This window comes from Sminthopsis crassicaudata, chromosome 2, assembly GCF_048593235.1.
Source record: "Sminthopsis crassicaudata isolate SCR6 chromosome 2, ASM4859323v1, whole genome shotgun sequence".
Lineage (NCBI taxonomy): Eukaryota > Metazoa > Chordata > Mammalia > Dasyuromorphia > Dasyuridae > Sminthopsis > Sminthopsis crassicaudata.
The window spans coordinates 250,476,058-250,496,663 of NC_133618.1; the positions used below are offsets into that span (position 1 = coordinate 250,476,058).

The 20,606-nt window shown below is 39.8% G+C and overlaps 1 protein-coding gene across 1 annotated transcript; it reads left to right on the forward strand.

Annotated features, from left to right (window-relative positions):
• Positions 1-7,984: 7,984 nt before the first annotated feature.
• LSM14B (LSM family member 14B) lies at positions 7,985-20,134 on the forward strand. Its single transcript, XM_074288752.1, has 10 exons — positions 7,985-8,377; positions 11,714-11,877; positions 12,599-12,734; positions 13,490-13,606; positions 14,710-14,874; positions 15,080-15,157; positions 15,395-15,556; positions 16,575-16,725; positions 18,087-18,270; positions 18,838-20,134. Exons 1-9 carry the CDS (start codon positions 8,251-8,253, stop codon positions 18,256-18,258), a joined length of 1,272 nt encoding a protein of 423 aa, XP_074144853.1. The 5' UTR covers positions 7,985-8,250; the 3' UTR covers positions 18,259-18,270; positions 18,838-20,134.
• The last annotated feature ends 472 nt before the right edge of the window (positions 20,135-20,606 follow it).

Genomic DNA, 20,606 nt, shown 5'->3' on the forward strand with positions numbered 1-20,606 from the left:
GACTATAGATTGCAGAGAAGGGCTTGATCTGCACTGATAGAATGTCTTCTCTCCAATTTGTCTTATCCCATTTGTATATGTTATTTCTCCAATCAGGACGTGACCTTGAGAACAGGAACTGTTTCCTATTTTTGTCAAGCTTTGTAACTACAATTTAGCATAAATCCCGACATACAATAGGCATTTAATGAGAGACCCTTAACCCGACCTTCCTGAAGAGGGAATGAAATTTAAGAAGTCATGAAATTAAAGAGGTACAGCTTTTTAAAAGTCAGTATTACTATTATTTTACAGTTGAAGAACCTGTCAAATGGAGAAGTTATAAGGGACTTATCTGCACTGCAGGTTGATTACAGGTTCCCTGAATCTCTTATGATTAAATCATCCATACTAAACCATCTCTTATTACTAAATCAATAATTGTGTGATTCTATAGTCTGTGTATATTTTGTTTCCAGACCAAATCTAGATTTTCCAAATAGAATTTTCAGATAATTTACTATATACAAATTAGTCAGATTTAGAGCATCCCCCCAGTTCAGATTTGTCTTTAAGCTTTCCCAGATAGTCATAGGTATGGATGATGTATACTATCTTTTGAGAATTTCAACTTTGGTCTAAAATGGTGAATCATGGGGGCAGGTAAATGATGCAGTAGACAGAGCACCAGCCCTGAAGTCAGGAGGACCTGAGTTCAAATCTTGTTTCAGATACTTAATACTTCCTGGCTGTGTGACCCTGGGCAAGTCAGTTAACCCCAATTGCCTCAGCAAAAATAAATAAATAAATAAATATTGAATAAAATGTTGAATCGTGATTGGTTTTGCCTATATTCCTTTGTTCATTTTGGGTCCTGCAAACAAAGTATATTTTTAGCTCCTCTTGCTCTAGCATACATGTGGTAGTTAATGTCCACAGGCATCAAGCCAGTGACTCAGGCTACCCTGTAGGGATTGCAAAGGGGCCCTTGTGGATCACTCAGTGCATTTGATTACCAGGCCTAATTAGTAATGCTTCAAAAGTCCCAAACTCTACTTTCCTCCCCAGAAAGTTAGTTGTTAGTGCAAACTTTTCCCCTTACTCTTGGTTCCCTTATGCATATATTTCAGGGATTCAACTCCCAAGGGCATTTTCAGTTCACAAGGAGCCATAACAACTGGGCTCCTTTCTGATTTTGATGCTGAATAGCCTTGTATGGGTCATATGCCTTCTTTGCATCACTTTATTCATCTGGGTTGAGGTGGGTGTTAGATGGATCTTGTCTCTAAGGTCATTATAGCACTAAATTTTGTGACCTTACACTGAAGTTTAACTACATTTAGTATTTTTTTTTAAAGGAATACAATTCTTCATCTGAACTTAGTTTGGACAGGACCAACATCTGAAAGGTTTGTTTGATTGGAGGAAGTAGTTCTTTCCACTTCCCAAATCCTATGAGATGTGGGCTGCATATCTCTCCTGCCTCTATGCTTCTTTTAAGACTGATGAGCCAGGGGCAGCTAGGTGGCACCATGGATAGAGCACCAGCCTTGAATTCAGGAGGACCTGAGTTCAAATGTGATCTCAGACACTTAATACTTCCTAGCTGTGTGACCCTGGGCAAGTCATTTAACCCCATCCTCAGGAAATAAATAAATAGAGAAATAGATAGATAAATAAACACATAAATAAGTAAATAAATAAATAAACAGATAAATAGATAAATAAACAAGGCTAATGAGCCCACACACCTGTCAGATTGGCTAAGATGACAGAAACAAATAATGACGAATGTTGGAGAGGATGTGGGAAAACTGGGACACTTATGCATTGTTGGTGGAGCTGTGAAAGAATCCGGCCATTCTGGAGAGCAAGCTGGAATTATGCCCAAAAAGTTATCAAACTGTGCATATCCTTTGATCCAGCAGTGCTACTACTGGGCTTATATCCTGAGGAAATACTAAAGAGGGGAAAGGGACCTGTATATATGCCAAAATGTTTGTGGCAGCCCTTTTAGTAGAGGCTAGAAACTAGAAAATGAATGGATGCCCATCAATTGGAGAATGGTTGGGTAAATTATGGTATATGAATGTTACAGAATATTATTGTTCTGTAAGAAATGACCAGCAGGATGAATACAGAGAGGCTTGGAGAGACATCAACTGATGCTGAGTGAAATGAACAGAACCAGAAGATCACTATACACTTCAACAACAATACTATATGAGGATGTATTCTGATGGAAGTGGATTTCTTCAACATAGAGTAGAGCTAATCCAATTCCAATTGATCAGTGATGGACCGAATCAGCTACACCCAGAGAAGGAACATTGGGAAATGAGTGTAAACTGTTAGCATTTTTTGGTTTTCTTCTCAGGTTATTTTTACCTTCTGAATCCAATTCTTCCTTTGCAACAACAACAACAACAAAATTCGCTTCTGCACACATATATTGTATCTAGAATATACTATAATATATTTAATATGTATGGGAATACCTGCCATCTAGGGGAGGGGATGGAGAGAAGGAGGGGAAAATTCAGAACTGAAGGGAGTACAAGGGATAATGTTGTAAAAAATTACCTATGCATATGTACTGCCAAAAATGTTATAATTATAAAATTAATTAAATTAAAAAAAAAAAAGACTAATGAGCCCAAAAAGGCAGTCCTGTGCACTGGAAAGAGTGCTGGTTTTCAATCAGAAAATCGGAGGGCAAGGCCTGGATCCCAAAGTTCTTATGTGACTCGGGTCAAGTCACTTAAACTCTCTGATCTTCAGCTTCCTCATCTTTGCATTAAAACAAAGATTCATGACCATTTTTTGTGTATTGTTGACCCTTTTGACACCCTGGTGAAGGCTACGGACCCCTTCTGAGAATGTTTTTTTTTTTTTAATTTTTAATAATACCTTTTTATTTTCAAAATATGTCCAAAGATCATTTCAAATTCACTCTCGAAAGACCCTGTGTTCCAAATTTTTCTTACTCCCTTTCCTTCACTCCCTCCCCTAGACAGCAAGTAATCCAATGTAGGTTAAATGTGCAATTCTTCTAAATATATTTATCATGCTGCACAAGAAAAATTAGATCAAAAAGGGAAAAAAATAAGAAAGGAAAAAAGGCTAACAACAAAGGTGAAAATACTATATTGTGATCTACATTCGATCCCTATAGCCCTCACTCTGGATACAGATGTCTCTCTCCATCACAAATCTATTGGAATTGGCCTGAATCTACCTCACTGTTGAAAAGAGCCAGGTCCATTACAATTAATCATTACGTAATCTTGTTGTGTGTATGACAGTATGTGTGTATCACAGTCATAGCATCAGTTCATGTAACTCCTGAGAATATTTTTAAATGCATGGACTACAGAAAAAACAATTATATCAAAATATTTTGAAAAACAAGTTTGTATAACTCATATTTAGAATCCTTGCAAATTCTCCTCTTTATCAAACTTCCTTACTTCTGTCAAAGTACCACCAGTGTTCCAGTCTTCTAGATTCAGAACATAAGTATTAACCTCTCTACTCCTTCCCATCCCTTACTAGTGAGCTGCAAAATCCCGACATTTCTATTTCCACCTTTCTCTCCAATCAGAATTCTCCTCTCTACTCATGGCATTCCTTTGGTTCAAGTACTGATCACCTTTTGCACAGACTACTGTAATGGCCTAATTGATCTTCCTGCCTCAGATCTTTCCCAACCACTATCCATTCCTCACAAAGTTGTCATTTTCCTTTAGTGAAAATCTACCATATTTGTTCTCCAATTCTCACACATGGTAGTTCTTTTTCCATGTCCATATCTATAATGCATTCCTCATCTCTGCCTCATAGATTCCTTCATTCCCTTCAAGATGGAGCTTAAATACCACTTTTATACAATACCTTTCCTGACCCCTCCAATTGCTAGTGACCTTTTTACCCTATCATGAACTTCAAAATATACTTATAAATATATAAATTTGTATCCCCAAATAGAATGTAAACTCTTTGAGAAGAGGTATTGTTCTATCAAAAATGTATATAAAATACTTTATAAACTACAAAGTTATATACAAATGCAAGCCATTGTTATTAGTAACATTTGGGAAAATAATATGTAAATTAAGATTTTTTATGTGAACACACACATACCCATATACATACATTCTCAGACCTTGGCAAGGTACCACTCTAAGTACATTGTATTAGAAAGAATGGACTCCATCGATTGAGGATATGACTAAATAAATTGTAGTATAAAAATTGTATAGAACATTATTGTACTGCACTGGTAAGAAAAAAATGAACATGAATTCAGAGAAACATGAGAAGATATATAAATTGAAGCCAAGTATGCAGAACCTTAGGGCGGCTAGGTGACGGTGGATGTAGTGTCTGTAGTCAGGAAGATTCATCTTTATGAATTCAAATCCAGTGTCAGACACTTATTAGCTATGTGGCCCTGTGTAAGTCATTTTACTCTATTTGCTTCATTTTCCTGATCTGTAAAATGAAGTAAAGAAGAATTTCAGGCAAACTGAAATGTCTGAACAGCATGCAGAAGCTTGAGAACAATATACTCAAAATGAAAGTATTTGTTTAATTATGATCAAGTTTGGTCCAGTAGATATATTCAGAAATAAAATGTGATGTAAAAACAAAAGATATAAATTTTTAAAAACTGTAAAGGAACTGAGGACTTTTATCAAGGTAGATTTCTGAGAAATATAGGATTCTTGTTGGATTTTCAATTTCTTCTTATGCAAGTTCCCTCTATCAATTAAATCAAAGGTCCAGTCCTTGCCCCTATTAGGTATAAAGCACTGTTCCATTCACTGACAAATGCACTATATCATTTAAAGTTAGAGATACAAGGGCCCTATCTTTAAGGAACTTAGTAAGGGAATAAGATAGTTATAATAGCTAATATTACAGGAAAAGTATTGTAACAAAACTGAGAGCTACGTAAAGTTTGAAGAAGAAGATCATTTTCAATCGGGGACAGAGAGAACGAGGAAAGTTTTCTAGAAGCAGTGGCATTTTGTGGAGATTTATCGGATGAGTTCAAAAGACAAAAATAGGTAAAGAGGCCATTCTAGGCAAAAGAAACAGTTTGAGCAAAGGAAAACAATCCACTAGACACAATCTGTCCCTGGCCCAAAGCCCACTATTCTTGAACTTTAAAAAGAAAAGGAGGAAATGATTGGATCAGTTTTCTAGCAACTTTCTAAGGGTTAAATTCACCTTTCTGTGGGAAAGAATCAAATATCCAATATATAGTCTATATTTTATTGGATGAAAACAACATATCCATATATACCGTTAGAATTAGGGACTAGAAGGGCAGCTAGATGAGACAGTGGATGAGCACCGGCCCTGTAGTCAGGAGGACCTGAGTTCAAATGTGACCCTGATTCCTGGTTGTGTGACTTTGGGCAAGTCACTTAAGCCCAGTTGCCTTGGGGGAGAGATCGAAAGCGAGAAGGAGAGACAGGGAGAGACAGGGAGAGAGAGAGAGAGAGAGAGAGAGAGAGAGAGAGAGAGAGAGAGAGAGAGAGAGAGAGAGAGAGAGAGAGAGAGAGAGAGAGAGAGAGAGAGAGAGAGAGAGAGAGAGAGAGAGAGAGAGACAGAGAGAGAGAGAGAGAAAGAGAGAGAAAGAGAGAGAAAGAGAGAGACAGAGAGAGAGAGAGAGAGACACAGAGAGAGACAGAGACACAGAGAGAGAGAGACAGAGAGAGAGACAGACAGACAGACAGACAGAGAGACAGAAAGAGACAGAGAGACAGAAGACAGAGACAGAGAGCCAGAGAGAGAGAGCCAGAGAGCCAGAGAGAGAGAGAGCCAGAGAGAGAGCCAGAGAGCCAGAGAGAGAGAGAGAGAGAGAGAGAGAGAGAGAGAGAGAGAGAGAGAGAGAGAGAGAGAGATATGGAGGAAGGGAGGGAAGGAGAGAATATAGGGGTTCATGGATTATGATTTGGCTAGAGCACATACCTATGAGGGAGAGCAATATGAAATGAGACTGAAAGCAACTGAAGCTTCTTGATCAGTGGAGTGACAAATTTTAGGAATCAGTTTTGCAGCTCTGCAGATGACAAATTGGAAAGGGGGGAGGCCAAACAAGGAGATCAATTAGGAAACTACTGTATAATTAGTTAAGGGGAAAGACACTGAGGAAGATGTGAAACAAGTCAGTCTGGTAACTAGTGCCAAGGATAATTAGGAATAAGGCATTTCTCGATGGGAAAAGGGGAGGAAAAATGAAGAGTCGGAACGATTCTGGGGTTCAGAACCTGATGAGGGGTGGTGGTATTGTCAATAGAAATAGGAAAGATAGGAGAAAAGGAAATATGAAAATCATCTCCCTTTGAAATAGTGACCAAAAGTAAAGAGCTTTTCCAACGTGAAAGGGAATTTTTAGCTCCACTTCACAAGCTCCCAGCACCAGTACTGCCGGTCCATATTTGTCACAGCCTCTGCTTCTTCCCCTTTAATTTGACTTTTCAGGTTAGTTTAGACAAAAGCAGAATGATCTTTAATTAACATATAGTAAAATGCTGCCCTCTAAACCTGGCATAAAGTACTTAAACGTTAAATAATATTACATTTCTGGGATCAGTAAAATTTACATTTGCAGCTCCCAGAGCTGATTGGCCAAAGGGCCCATGCCTCCATCGGACCGGCATTTGTGATGCCATTCTCTTTCCTCCGCTTCAAACAGGTGGGCCCAGAGCAGGTGTCAGCAGGCAATGTCAGTTCCAGAATTGTCTTCCCCTTACCTGTCACCGTCTCCTCGGTCACCTGACACGTGCAATTAGTGCCTCCCGGTGGCGTCTCGTCCATCTTCTTCCTGGGAGACTCGGGGAAACTTACCGAGCTGGAACTTTGGCCCGGAACAGATCTCCAGGGTGCTGGAAGAGCCTCGCGGGCCTTCGTGCTTAGGTGCCAGAAAAGATGGAGCAGCCCCCAGGACTCTACTGACTGACTTTTCCTGGGAAGACAGGTTGGGAGTTCGGCTTCCTCGGTCTAGAACTGCCCCGTCCCCACTCCCCTATTAGCCCCACCTCCTCTACTGCCGTCCTTCAAAGTTAAAGAAAACAAACATCCATGGGAAGCTCGTCAAGAAATGCGCTCCATCTATTGCTGCCAGTCTCAAAGCCTCTGGCCTTGAAATCCTCCGTCTCGGGTTCATGAGTGTCAGAGCTAGAAGGGTCCAACATCGGCTCACTCGGCTCGCTTCGGGAAAAATTGAGGCCTCGAGACTGGGGAGGACCTGAGCTGGTCCTACAGCCACTGACGTGTCTGGAGCCATGAGTCAGGGCCGGCCGGCAGAAGCCCGTCCAAGAACTCAGTACCATTAGATACTGAGAAGGACTTACTTACGCAGCGGCTCCCGCAACCTCAGGATAGCAAAGATGCGGAGCAGGGACACTCGCTCCTCCGCGCAGGCAAACTTGGGCTCCTTCCACCGATTGGTGGGAAGAAAGGGGCGGGAAAAAAAAAGAACGAGTGGGTGCTCTCTGGAGCACAGCTGGGGAGGCAGGGCCAGGCTGGAGGACAAGCCCCCTTTAAAGTGGCCCCGCCCCGGCTTCGGCTGCTCCGAGAAACTTCGGCCCCAGGTGACCCCTTCTCTGCCCTCCTCCAAAAGGGTGCACCAGTGCCAAGCCCCGCCTCTTAACTTTCAGAATCAACCACGACCCCAGGAATACGAGCAGAAGAATGCACCGCCCCCCAACCCCACCCCCAGGCACGCGCCTCCTTGGCTTTAGCTAAGCCGCCGCCGAACATACCTCCCTTTTTAGTTTATGTCTCCGCCCACCTCCAGACCCACAGCGTCGTTATTGCGCCGGCGCAGACGCTGGGCACGCCGGGAAGGGATGTGGAGGGTGGAGGGTGGGTGGAGTGGAAGGTAGGAGAGTACGAACCACCAAAAAGCTTTTCTCATCGCGCCTTGCCTTCTAGTCTCTGCGCAGGCGCAGGGCGTGGAGTCTCCAGTCTCACCGCCGGCCCCCGCCGCCATATTTAAAGGGCAATAAGTGCGGTGGGTCGGTCCGCAGTGTGCGTGCGTGGGAGCGGACTGGCGGTGCGCAGTCGGGGAGCACCCGGATGTGGCTCTCCTCTCCCTCCGCCCCCTCGCGTTCCCCTTCCCTCCCCTCCCCCCAGAGGCCCAAGCCCCACAGGCAGCGGCGGGAGGTGGAGGTAGCTGCGGAGGCTTCAGTGCTTGTGCGGTGAGGAAGGCCGAGCGGACCACGGGCCAGGCCCCGGCCCCGGCCGGCCGTGGCCATGAGCGGCTCGTCGGGCACCCCGTACCTGGGCAGTAAGATCAGCCTCATCTCCAAGGCGCAGATCCGCTACGAGGGCATCCTCTATACCATCGACACGGACAACTCCACCGTGGCCCTAGCAAAAGGTACCGGATCCAGCGGGCCCCGGATCGCTTTCAGCTCGGTCTGGCCCGCGCTGACTCGCCTCAGCCGGCCCGCGCCGTTCCTCCTCTGCTCCCCTCCCCCCGCTCCGATCCCGGCCAGCGCCCCCACCCACAGCCCCGCCACCGGAATCCTCTCTCTCCCGCCCCCCGCCCCCCGCCCCGCGAGGCCCATCCTGCCCTGGGCCGCCACAGCTGACCCGAGTTCTCCTCGGCACCGACCCTTCTCCGAAGCCAAGACTCGTCCCTTCCCCTTACCGATCCTCTCAGTTCTTAGAGCCGCAGTTCTTTTCGCCTTCCCTCCCAGTCCCTGCTTTTATGCGGCCCCGAGGCACTACCTTTAATCTCACCCCAAATCTTTCTTCTCTGGAGTCTGAACGCCTTCCTTTCTGGCTGCTTTGAAGTCTCCACCCTCCGCCCCATCACTCGTGTGCCTCCGCTCTCTTTCCAGTGGGAGGTTGGGATTTAGTTCTCAGCTACAGCTGTGTGCTGCACCTTCCGGGAAAGGACCGACAGCCTTCCCTTGCCTTCCCCAGCTCTCACGGTCTTTGAGTATCCTCTTCCTTCCCTTTGGCCCCAGATGTCTGCCTCTTCCCAACCTTAGGCTCGGGTCAGCTGGCTCTTATTCTTTCTTCCAAGGAGAACTGCAGCCCGTCCACTATTCCTCATCTTGTTATCTCTTCTCTGCAGCCTCTTCAGCACCGTCTCACACATACAAACCTACTTCTGAGGCTCATAAGAGCTCACCTGCAATGGGATCGTACCCTTTCTCTTCGACACAGCACATATGCCAACATACGAGCTTTACTGACCGTCCACATCCTTTATCCTCCCACTCCCCGGGGATATCCCTTACCCTCTCCCAGCGGGCCCTCTTGGCTCTGTGCCCAAAAGAGAAAGTGGTGGTAGCTGGAAGAAGGAGGTCTTTGTGTCTTAATCTTGCCGACCTCCCTAGCTACCTCTCTTATATATAAACTTTTTTTGGTTTCGACCAAAAATGCCTTGAGTTGTTGATTGACCACCAGAGCTTGGACTTCTCCCTCCTGCTTCCCCAATCCTCTTAATATCTATACTTAATTTGTCCCATTTTCCTGCCTTGACTCTGTATCCCGGCACATATGTGCAATAGTCTCTGTACTTCCATGGCCTGGAACCTGGTCATAGTAGGTCGAGTCTTCTAGATCTCTGGCCTGCTAAACCCAGACTATAAATACGTGGGGAATTTAAGATAGGAGGACTTGATGGGAATGCTGGCTCTGACTTCAGCTTTGGTATTATTTCTTTTAATATGCCCCTCATCCTGTGTTTTGTCTTCTCCCCCTCCCCCCTACTTTACCTGTTTGTTGTATTCCTTATGGAGATCTGCCTCTCCCAGAACAATGAATGTAGGTTGATATGAAGTCTTAATGTAGCTCTCTAGGTTTATAAAAGTGTGTGTGCGCGAGCACGTGAGCCACGCCATCTCATGCCATCTCATTCTACTGTAACATCTAGGAAGAACTATGGCATAGAAACTGGCTGAGAGATTGTGTGTTGCCTTGGATCAGGCAGGTGTACACTAAAATCTGAAGAATCCACTCTTGGATTCTTGCCACCATTGGGTGGCAGGGCATGTGGAGGGCTAGATTGCTACAGGTTTCTGGAACCAATTAAAGTGCTTAGACCTTGAGAGTGAATAAATTAAGATTTTAAGATGCAGAAGTAGGAAGCTGTGTGCCCTTGGATAGACTTCCTCCTCTTCTATTTGTTTCACATTTATGAACTGCCCACTAAGCATAAGACACTTATCTTTCTAATGTCTTCTTTTTTCCATTCCTCTCCCTCTCAACCTTCGGACTTGTAAACTAAAGTTGTGGTTTCTGTCTCTACCTTTACTATGACAAACTCTACCAATCTGACTTGTACCCCTAAAAGGCATCAATTTAAGGAACATTTATATCGAAAGGATTTCCTTTGTGGCTGTTGCTGTGTTATTTTTTTTTTTTTTCTGAATTGTATTAAGGTAAAGGCAAAAGATGGCTCTTGTGGCATCTATTCTCCACTGAAGGAAATTTAAGGGATAGATGAAGTAGAGTAGGTAGTAATCTGACAAAACTCCTGGCAGTTGTTTTACAATTTCCTTAGTGTATTTTGGGTACCATGCTTGCCTTGTGGAATTAGCAAAAAAGGATCAATCTGTCAAACTTGATTTCTTGTATTAGGGAAGATGACAGATCTACAGGATGCAGGTAATATGGGCTGTTAATCTATATCACTGTGCATGCTTGAGTATTTAAGTGAATGAAGACATTGCAATTTCATTTTAAAAAGAAAATGTCTATTTAGTTATCCTAAGTTTAAGTGCATACATTCACTTATGCTCCCAACTACTACATTAAGTATAGTGTCTAAATCTTTTAAAAGGGAAAAACTGAAACAACAATCATGTTGGGCCAGCTCAATCTCTGGAGGATAGAGGATGCTTAAAACCCTGTACCCTTAATTTATACAGGGTGGGCTGATTCTTAGGTCCTGGCCCAGTGAAAACCTGGCAATAGTTGAATTGTGAGATTCTCCAGTACTACCTCAGGTGATGCCTGTTAAGATGCCTAATATATCCCACTTGTTCTAGATTCATTCATCTAAAGAGATGGATTTACTATTGGCCTCAATTCTGGATGCATTTTAAATATTCATTTTTTTTCCCTCACAAAATTTTAAATGGCATCAAATTTGTTATGGAAAATTCTCTAAACTGATTAGCATCTCTGTTTTAAAGGAAGTTGTCTAGTTTCTTTGAGTATTAAAACTTATTCTTTTCTTTTTAATATGATTGATAAGTAATAGACAAAAATTTACCCTATTCCTAGTAGGCTTAATTATGTACGATCTATATGTATGTAGGATCTCTACATTTATTGTCTTCAGAACCTTTCAAATTTTGCCTACTGTCAAATAAACTACAAATAGATATCAAATCCTTTTTGAAAGGTATTATGAATTTAGAGAAAGGGGTTTGTGTATAATAATTATTGTGTATATAGGTTTTTTAGGCTTACAAAGTGCTTTATCCTCACCACAGCCTTAGGGAGTTAGATGCTATTATACCTGTTTTCCTAGTGAGGAAATTAATCGAGGTTAAGTAATTTGCTCAGGGTCACACAGCTTAAAATTGACTGAAGCAGGATTTGAACTCATATCTCCTTGACTCCAAATCTAGTGTTTGAGCTTTTGCTTTTCATGTTTTCCCCTTGAGAAGAAACCTATCAGATAGGAATGAGTTGAAATAGTTCAAGATTCAGGATAATCAGTCTAACATTCTAACCTTATTTTGTTTCTAAGTGAGATCCTTTGGTACAGAAGACCGACCTACTGATAGACCTGCTCCTCCAAGAGAGGAAATTTACGAGTACATTATTTTCCGGGGAAGTGATATCAAAGATATTACTGTATGTGAACCTCCAAAAGCTCAACACACACTCCCTCAGGATCCTGCTATTGTGCAAGTAAGTGTGTTACCTGGAGTTAATAATTTTGTTTTTATGAGTTCAGGACAAATATTTTTTTCTGTTCCAATTTACTTAAGCATTAACATGAAGAGCTTAAGTGGGAGGTGGTAGTAAGGAAGGATTTTCATACTTTGGTGATTTGGGCTTGGTCTCTTAAGTGAGAGTTCTCAGGAAATGAAATTGGATACCGAGACTTAAAGGAATCTTAGTTGAAGGAAGTTTTAGGGAGATTAGTTTTTAGATACTAACATTGATGTAATTTATATATGGCTAGTAGGCAGATGGCTTATGAGATATGTATATGAAGTCAACCAGTTATTCTCTTATTTGTTCAGCAGTTTTTGAGCTTTAAGGAGCTAAATGGATTTAATATTGAATTTGAAGTGTCTTCCAATTTTCTCATTGTATTACTAGTAAAATGAGTCCCTTTATATTATCCCTAGACCTTCCCTTGCAATACTTTGTTCACAAGTGAATGATAGGAGGAACAGAGAATGACAAATTACTAATTTCAATAAGACAGTTTGTGCCTATAGTTTGGCTAGCCATTTAAATTTTTTAAATTAGCTCTTCTGCAGAAATGTAGGATAGTTTTTTTTTGTTTGTTTGTTTTTTCTTTACTAAACAAATTCTTTGCATTTTCAGTTACTATGTAGACTGGAAGTGAATATTGAATATTAGGCCTAACTGTTCTAATCTTACATATTGTTTTATTTAGTCTTCCCTGGGCTCTGCCTCTACGTCATCCTTCCAACCACATGTGCCTTACAGCCCCTTTAGAGGTATGCCACCCTATAACCAGCTTGCTGCCAGCTCATTACTTAGCCAGCAGTATGCAGCTTCCTTAGGTTTAGGTGAGTAAAACTTTTGTACTTTAAGTTGACCCATATAATATTTTTATTCTGGGGTGATACCAGCAACGAGGAATCAAAAATAAATATATTTTAATTCTCTTCAGATAGCATAGTTAGCAGTTTTATTTTTGTGACCTTTTTTCTGTTTGCTCTTCTAAAAGATGACCAGATTAATAGTAAATGTATATTCTATAAAATCTCTTTCAAACTTTAATGTAAAGTGTTATTCTGAATTTTAGAGCTCCTTAAAGGAAACTAGTAACTTGAACTGTTAGTATTTCCCAGATGGAGGTTCTGCCTTAATATTGTAGTTACACTCAATCATTGTTAATGACTGGATGCATATTACTAAATTCTAGACATTCTGTTTAGTAAACCATGTTTCTATAATCTTCCGTTTGAGCCATAAAAGCCTTAGCTAAGCCTTTTAAGTGTAACTCTTAAGCCATATTGAATTTAGACAACCTAATCATGATTACTCACTGGTATTATAATGTCTGATGGTAAGGACCAATATAAGGCTTAAATACAAGACTAGTGCAGTAGGTTACTTTCTATTAAAATGTGTTTGCTTAATGACTGTCTTCTAACAAGCCAGGCTACATTCCCACCCTGGCTTGCTGCTTTTCTTAAATAGTTTGTATTAGCATCAAAGTTACTTGGATCTCTTTCCAAGCTTGCTGTATGTTAGAGTAGTATTTCATTACTTATTTATGGGCTTTCTCTTTTTGCTCTTTTCTCTCATCTTATTTTAGAGAAGTTGGTAAGCCCTCCAGCCTCAGCTGCTGCTTCAAGCCCTAGTTCTTCTCCATCTCCACAACCTGTTTCAGAACTTGACATGTCCTCAGAGCCACATCAGCTTTCTTCTAAGGGTAACAGCAGTTTTGAAGAAATGCATCTGTCTTGCAAAGCCAGCTAAGACCAAGGGGGTAAAACTAGTAGAACAGAATGACAGTAGGTGTAGTTTACACATGTCAGATTAGCGATATACTTAACTTCTGTTTGAAAAAGTATATAGTTCTTTTATCCTTTTTTAATAAAAGTACTGGAAATGATAAGGAACCAATAGCACAATCTTATTGTTTTTATACATAGAATTGCCTTTCATTAGTCACTTCCATTGTATATAGTAGAAGTGACTATGGAACATGAAGTAGAAAAGTTACTATTAGAAGAAAGCCTCTGGTTTTGACGGGACATCAGAGTTAATCAGTATATTAGAGTTGGTAAGCTACATTCATGAATTGCTGCATGTAATCATAGTGAAATATACCTTTTCTGCCTGTTTATTGAGACTTATGAATCACAGGAGGGAAACTAGAATTCAAATTGAGTTTTAAAGCCCTAAAAAAATAGAATAATGTCTTGAAATTAATCAGAATATGTGCTAGTACATACAACTTATCTTAATACTAATGTAAAATCATCGACTTTTCATTTAGAGGTGGCTTTTTATACCACTTCTTTAATGACTTAAATCACTAAAAATTAACTTTGACAATTCTATATATGTTAAACATAAATTCCAGAATCATTGAGATTTGAATGGATTTTTAAATGGGAAATAATAATAACTTTCATTATGTCATGCAACTACTGTCAATCTGTCTTACTTTGCATGTTTTGAATTTGATTGAACCACTTATGTTTTTTCTCAAGCTATAGGACAGCTGTTTTTGTCCAGTATTCCCCAGGATAAAATAATCATTCATAGGCTGATTTTACCAAACTTCCAATACTTGATATCATAGAAATGTATCATGTCTTTTAATGACATGGGAATCTGCTTTAGATGGACTTTCTGGAGTTCTAAAATTGGGATCAGCTATGAAGCTAGCCATATGTTTTGATGGGCTATGACTACAGACCTGATATTTGCATACTTCTAGGAGATCTTCTGATGTGCCACCATAAGGGAAAGAGTATTGTGTTTTCTTTTTCCTCTGACTTTCAGCTCTATTCTCTTTTAATTCAGGAGCTGGTTTTCCATCTATCCCAGTACGTAAGAGTCCCATGGTGGAACAGGCAGTGCAGACTGGTTCTGTTGATAACCTGAATGCCAAAAAACTGCTACCCACCAAGGCTCCCATAGGGATCCAACGAAATGGTCGCCAGGTCCAAGCAAACAGCAAAACGAGTGGTACTTGAAATGCTTTATCCTACTTTTTGTTTGGTAATGGGGGGGAGGGACAGAGAGTAAGGGGAAAGAAGAAATGAAGAATGATTATCTCTAGCTTTTTACAAGATGCTTTAAGCATAGTATCATATTTGGTACTTTTCATTATAAACTTATAAGTGTCTGATCTCAGAAAATCTTTCTCCTAATATTCTTTTGTATGCCTTAGATGTAGTTCAGCCAGTACCTGTGCAAAATCAAGGGCAGGTGAATGATGAAAACAGAAGACCTCAAAGGAGAAGATCAGGTAATTTAGTTTAAAATGAATAACTACAATTGAAAATTGATAGAGCTTTAAAAATCTAAGTCAGCAATACTGAAAGTGAAAATGCCCAGCTACCTGTTGTTGTATCATGAGATATATGCACTTGGATTAAAAATCTGATGTTTTTAGAATGGAGATTACTTTTTGAAGGCCTTATTTAGAGGTACTCCTCTGGAATCTTGTTAACTTGTTTTAATCTTGTCGTTTCTATTCCCATAGGGAACAGGCGAACAAGGAACCGTTCCAGGGGGCAAAACCGTCCAACAAATGTTAAGGAAAACACTATTAAGTTTGAAGGTGACTTTGATTTTGAGAGTGCAAATGCTCAGTTCAACAGAGAAGAGCTTGACAAGGAATTTAAGAAGAAACTAAATTTTAAAGGTCTGACTTAGCTATGTTTGATTCTTTATGTAAACATGTTTATAATACATTAAGGTGTAATGGACATTTTTAAGAGGAATACATTTAGGATACACTTAGTGCTTCAGGACAGTGAAGGGTTTTAAAACCGTATCATGAAAATTGTTGAAAGAACTAAGGATTCCAACTTAGAAAAAGACTTAGAAGAAATAATAGGTGAGTGCTGCCTTCAGATGTTTGAAACCTTTCATTTAGAAGGGATGGATAAGATTTGTGTTACTGTAGAGAGTAAAAAGAATGAGTAGGTTTTACCAGAAAAGAAAATTTAAATTTTATAAAGATTTATAACAAGTGGCACTGTACTGCCTTAATATAGTCAGACCTATAATAAACTGAGCTTCTTTTGCTGGAGATATTTTGTATATAGTAGGAATTTTGTGAGAGTCTGAATCAGAGGTCTCTCTTTTTTTTTTGTAATATTGTGAATTGGCTTAACATTGGGTATAAAAATTGTAGTACTTGTAAATTCTAAGAACCTCTTCTGTTGACTTAAGCTTTAAAAAAAAAATGCCTACTGATTCTGATTTCCTAATTTGCTCACAGTGATAAATATTTAAGTAGCTGAGTTGAGATGTATATATATTGAATTTTATTGGACAGTTGGGGCAGTGAGGGAATCCTATCTCTTAACTACAATATATGTAACAAAGCACAATAAATAGTAGTAGTAATAAGCACTACAGGGTGGTATACAATTACATTGGTTTGAGTGCAGTATGTGATAGTTATGTAGACTTTGCCAGACTAATTCAAGAACTAAGGAGGCAGCTAAATGGCACAGTAGATGGAACACCAACCCTAAAGTCAGGAGGACCTGACCTCAAATCCAGTCTCAGATACTTAAACAACATTCTACTGTATGACCCTGGGCACAATTGCTTTGCAAAACAAAAAACAAACTAATTCAGCAACTTATAAAAGTTGATTCTTGGTTATGTATCTTTGCTGGATTAGTTCATATATTTCTTTATATTTCTAGATGACAAAACAGAGAAAGAAGAGAAGGGAGATCCAGCGGTAGTAACTCAGAACAATGACAGTACCACAGAGGAGGACCTCCTGGGACCTAACTGCTATTATGACAAATCCAAGTCATTCTTTGACAATATATCTTCTGAACTAAAATCCAGGTAAAATTGTGAATGTAGGGAAGGAAAAGGATTCTTAGCTGACTACTTCTTGAAGACATTTAAGTGCTTTGAAGACTGAAACTAGAAACTCAATACAAATCAAATCCCACTATAATAAACATTTCTGTACAACAGACTCTTAAGTCCTAGTTGATGAACATTTAATTTGAGGAATAACAATAAAGCAGATTCTGGTCCAGTTTTTAAAAATTGGGCAACCTTAAATTTGTCCTAGAATTTGCCCATCTGTGTACCACTGACATTTTTCCTGTTTTTCCCCTTCATCTTTCTTCAGTTATCAGTTGTTAAGGTTAGGATAACACTTGTATAAAGAGTTACTATCCACTCTGAATGAACATTCACTTACTTTGGCTTCTGGGTTTAGCCTAACTCCCATTTAGAATAGGATTTTAGAACTTAGAATCACCAAAGCAATTCCAATAGACTTGGGGATGGAAAATGCCATCTGCATCCAGAGAGAACCTTGGAGACTGAATACAGATTGACGGATTGTATTTTCACCTTTTTAGTTTGTTTTTCTTATGTTTTTTTTTTCCTTACACAACATATATATGATGATGTAAATCCTGAATGATCTTGGATATCCTCTGACCCTCTTGTTTTACAGATTAGGAAACGAGGGCCTAAAAAAATGAAATGTTGCAGGGTTAAAGCTTTAGATAGTAGGATGAGTCCACCTAGTTTTCTCCATGTCTAGTGTTTTTTTTTTTTGTTTTGTTTTGTTTTGTTTTTTTTTTTTTTTTGGTTTGTTTTTAAATTACTACATATTGCTTAGCCAACCAGTATACTATAGATTAGCTCTATCTTTTAAGTATGTTTCTCTGATACAGGGAAGTAGTTCTTCCCTGATAGAATTACTACTTTTTATTATTTGTTTTTGTATACTTATTGTCTAGCACATAGTAGGCATGAATAGTGCTTGACTTGAGTATTAATTTGGGACCCAGACTAGAGGCTGCCTAGCAGGAATATCCTGAATATGTTTTACGACTATACCAGGATATGTGGGATAGGTAGGGTACTGGATATAATAATACAGAGCTGTTTAGGCTCCCAAATGGACTTCCTTAATAGAAAAAAAAATCAAATAATTTGTGCACAAGCTATTCTAGTCAGCTGGGATATAAAAATCCATTCCATTTCCTTATTTTTACAAGCATAGACTGGCCCTCAAGACTACTAAACTCAGCACTCATATTTTTTTTTTTTTTAAGTTTATCAGACAATAATAATGACATACGCAGATTTTTTTCCTTCTAATTCTTTGAGTGTTTTAATTTCATAATGTGCGTTAAATTTAGTGTTATGATCTGTGTTAAATATATTTCAATTCTGACTAGTTCTAGGCGTACAACATGGGCTGAAGAAAGGAAGCTCAACACCGAGACCTTTGGAGTGTCGGGAAGATTTCTTCGGGGCCGTAGTTTCAGGGGTGGTTTTCGAGGTGGAAGAGGCACTGGAACAGCCCGACGCAACCAAACTTCCCATAGAGCTGGTACTGGGAGAGTTTGAGTGTAACTATTTGTAAGTACAGAGAAATGGCTATTTCTTGCCTTGATATAAATTGGATTGTTGAGGGAGATTTAGTAAAGATTGGGGAGTATTTAGGCTAGACGTGAATGCCTCACAAGGCATTCAGCAGAGTGTTAAATTTTACTTATTCCTATGTCCAACAAAAGGAAAATTTTAGGCAAGGACACCATTCACCTGTCATTTGGAGGAAAAAATTTGTGATTTCAGTGGTATGGTAAGTCCATTGACACAGAAAAAGAAAATTCCATCTTTATAAAGATTGGTGATTCAATTGTCAAAGTCAGGGGTACATCAAGTATAGTTACTTAGAAACTTGCCCTGGTCACACAGCTGGTCTGCCAGTGGACAATACTTTAATCCAGGTTTTCTTGATCCAAGAGTAATCATTCACTATACCATAGTATTCAGGAGATAATATCCCTAATAATTTTACTAGATGAGCCTCTCTTCTATATCAGAAATGGCCAGATCTAGAGAGGGAATAGTCAAGGGAAAATATAGCTCTCTTCCCCATGGAACAAGAATACCCAATCTTGGTCATTATCTTTTCTCTTGCAGGCTAAGTGGCACAAAGATGATGCTGTGTATATAAGAAAACATTGAAAATGCTGCACTTAATGTGGGGAGAAAATGGGTCATTTTGTTTACTACTTTTTTGGAAAATCCCACAGTACTACTGCTAATAGTTTGGACTTCAACTGAACTTGGACTTGGTCTGAGTAAAAACCACTTGTTTTTTGGAAGTGTTCATGGGTAACCTCTTTTGAGGTGTCTTGGTCTCTTTCTCCCCTCCCCCCTCCTTTTTTTTCCCCCTCAAAGCACAGTCTAAATTTAAGCTTTCTTTTGGTATTTTGCAGAAGGGTTCTATTTCTTTTCTTCTTTTTTTTTTTTTTTTTGAAATAGCTTTGGCTTTTAAAAAGTAGAACCAAATCTTATTAAAATTAAGCCAATTATATTTTTAGTAACCAAACTGACCCTTTGGTGCTGCTGGTCTGTCACTCCCACTTCTAAGAAGCAACATGTTTCAGTAACTCTTGGTGTCTGGAGACCTGGATGCCCAGTACTAAATGGGGTTTATGAGTACTTGGGGTGTTTTGGGGTGGGTTGGGAGGGAATATAGGGGTTGTCACATGGATCATGTATAAGCAAGCCACAGAGTACCCAGGGTAGGTGTCAGCCAGAACCCAGAGATGAGTTGTCAGAAGAGGAAGAATTAAAGATGACTTCCAAGAGGCCCTGTGAATATTCAAAGCTATGGGTCCAGGGTAGACTATATCATCCCTATGGGAACTGATGGGGGATATAAAACTCAGGGTCAGCCTCCCTAGAAAACCTCTTCACCAGCCCTCCTTGTTGCTGCCAACCTGTCTCTGGTACATGCTATTTACCAGTCGTGTTGGATTTTGGCATAACACTCTTGAATGCTGTTTTCATCCATTTAGGAATAGGGGGAGGGGGGAGGGCGGAAAAAAGAGCAACCTGCTCTTCAGTGAAATTGAGTTGGCAAAGGGCATGTTTCCTGCAAATTGTAAATAGGTTTTTTTGTTTTGTTTTGTTTAGAGGTGGGGTGGAGGGGAGGGTGGGGAACATAAACTTGTTGCATGAGTAAATGGGTTACATCTTTAGTATAGGCATGTACCCCTCTCTGGTTGGTAGGGCATTTTGTTGAAATAAGCACCTTGGTAAATGAAAACCTCCTTAAAATAGCTACAAGGTTTTAGTTATGCATTGACTAAGTTACTGTAAAAGCTTGGGTTTATTTTTGTAGGAGTTAATTGCTAAGAATTAGAAATATAGCAATGGGGCTGCTCTGTTGGAGTATTGTAAATTATAAATAAAACATGCAAATGTTTAATACTTTTTCTTGGCTTTATCTTACATTCCCAGAGTCAGTCGCTTAGGGGTGCTTATGACATGTGTAGCTTATCTCTTTTACTTGCTTAAGTTGTTTCACATTGATCATTAATGGTTAAACTACAGAAGCCTATTGGGAAAGAGAAGTAAAATCTGTCCCTTTTGGTACAAACTAAGATTTTCAACAGTAGAGACAAACTAAAATTCATCATAAAATACTTAGTTTTCCTCTTGACCTAGTAGCATAAGTAATCTTTAAGCTTCAGGCAGAAAAGAAACAATTTTTTGACAGTGGTTTTAACTTGTTAGGGAACTAATTTTCTCCCTACACCCCATTTGTATTTTGGTGATTAATACCTTTCTCCTTGTTAAGCTAAAATATGTCACATTTCACGACTTTAAAGCACTCGTTGCTTCAATATGAGCCTTCTGGAATCAAGAATCACAGATTTTTTCCATGTCAGCCCTAAGGG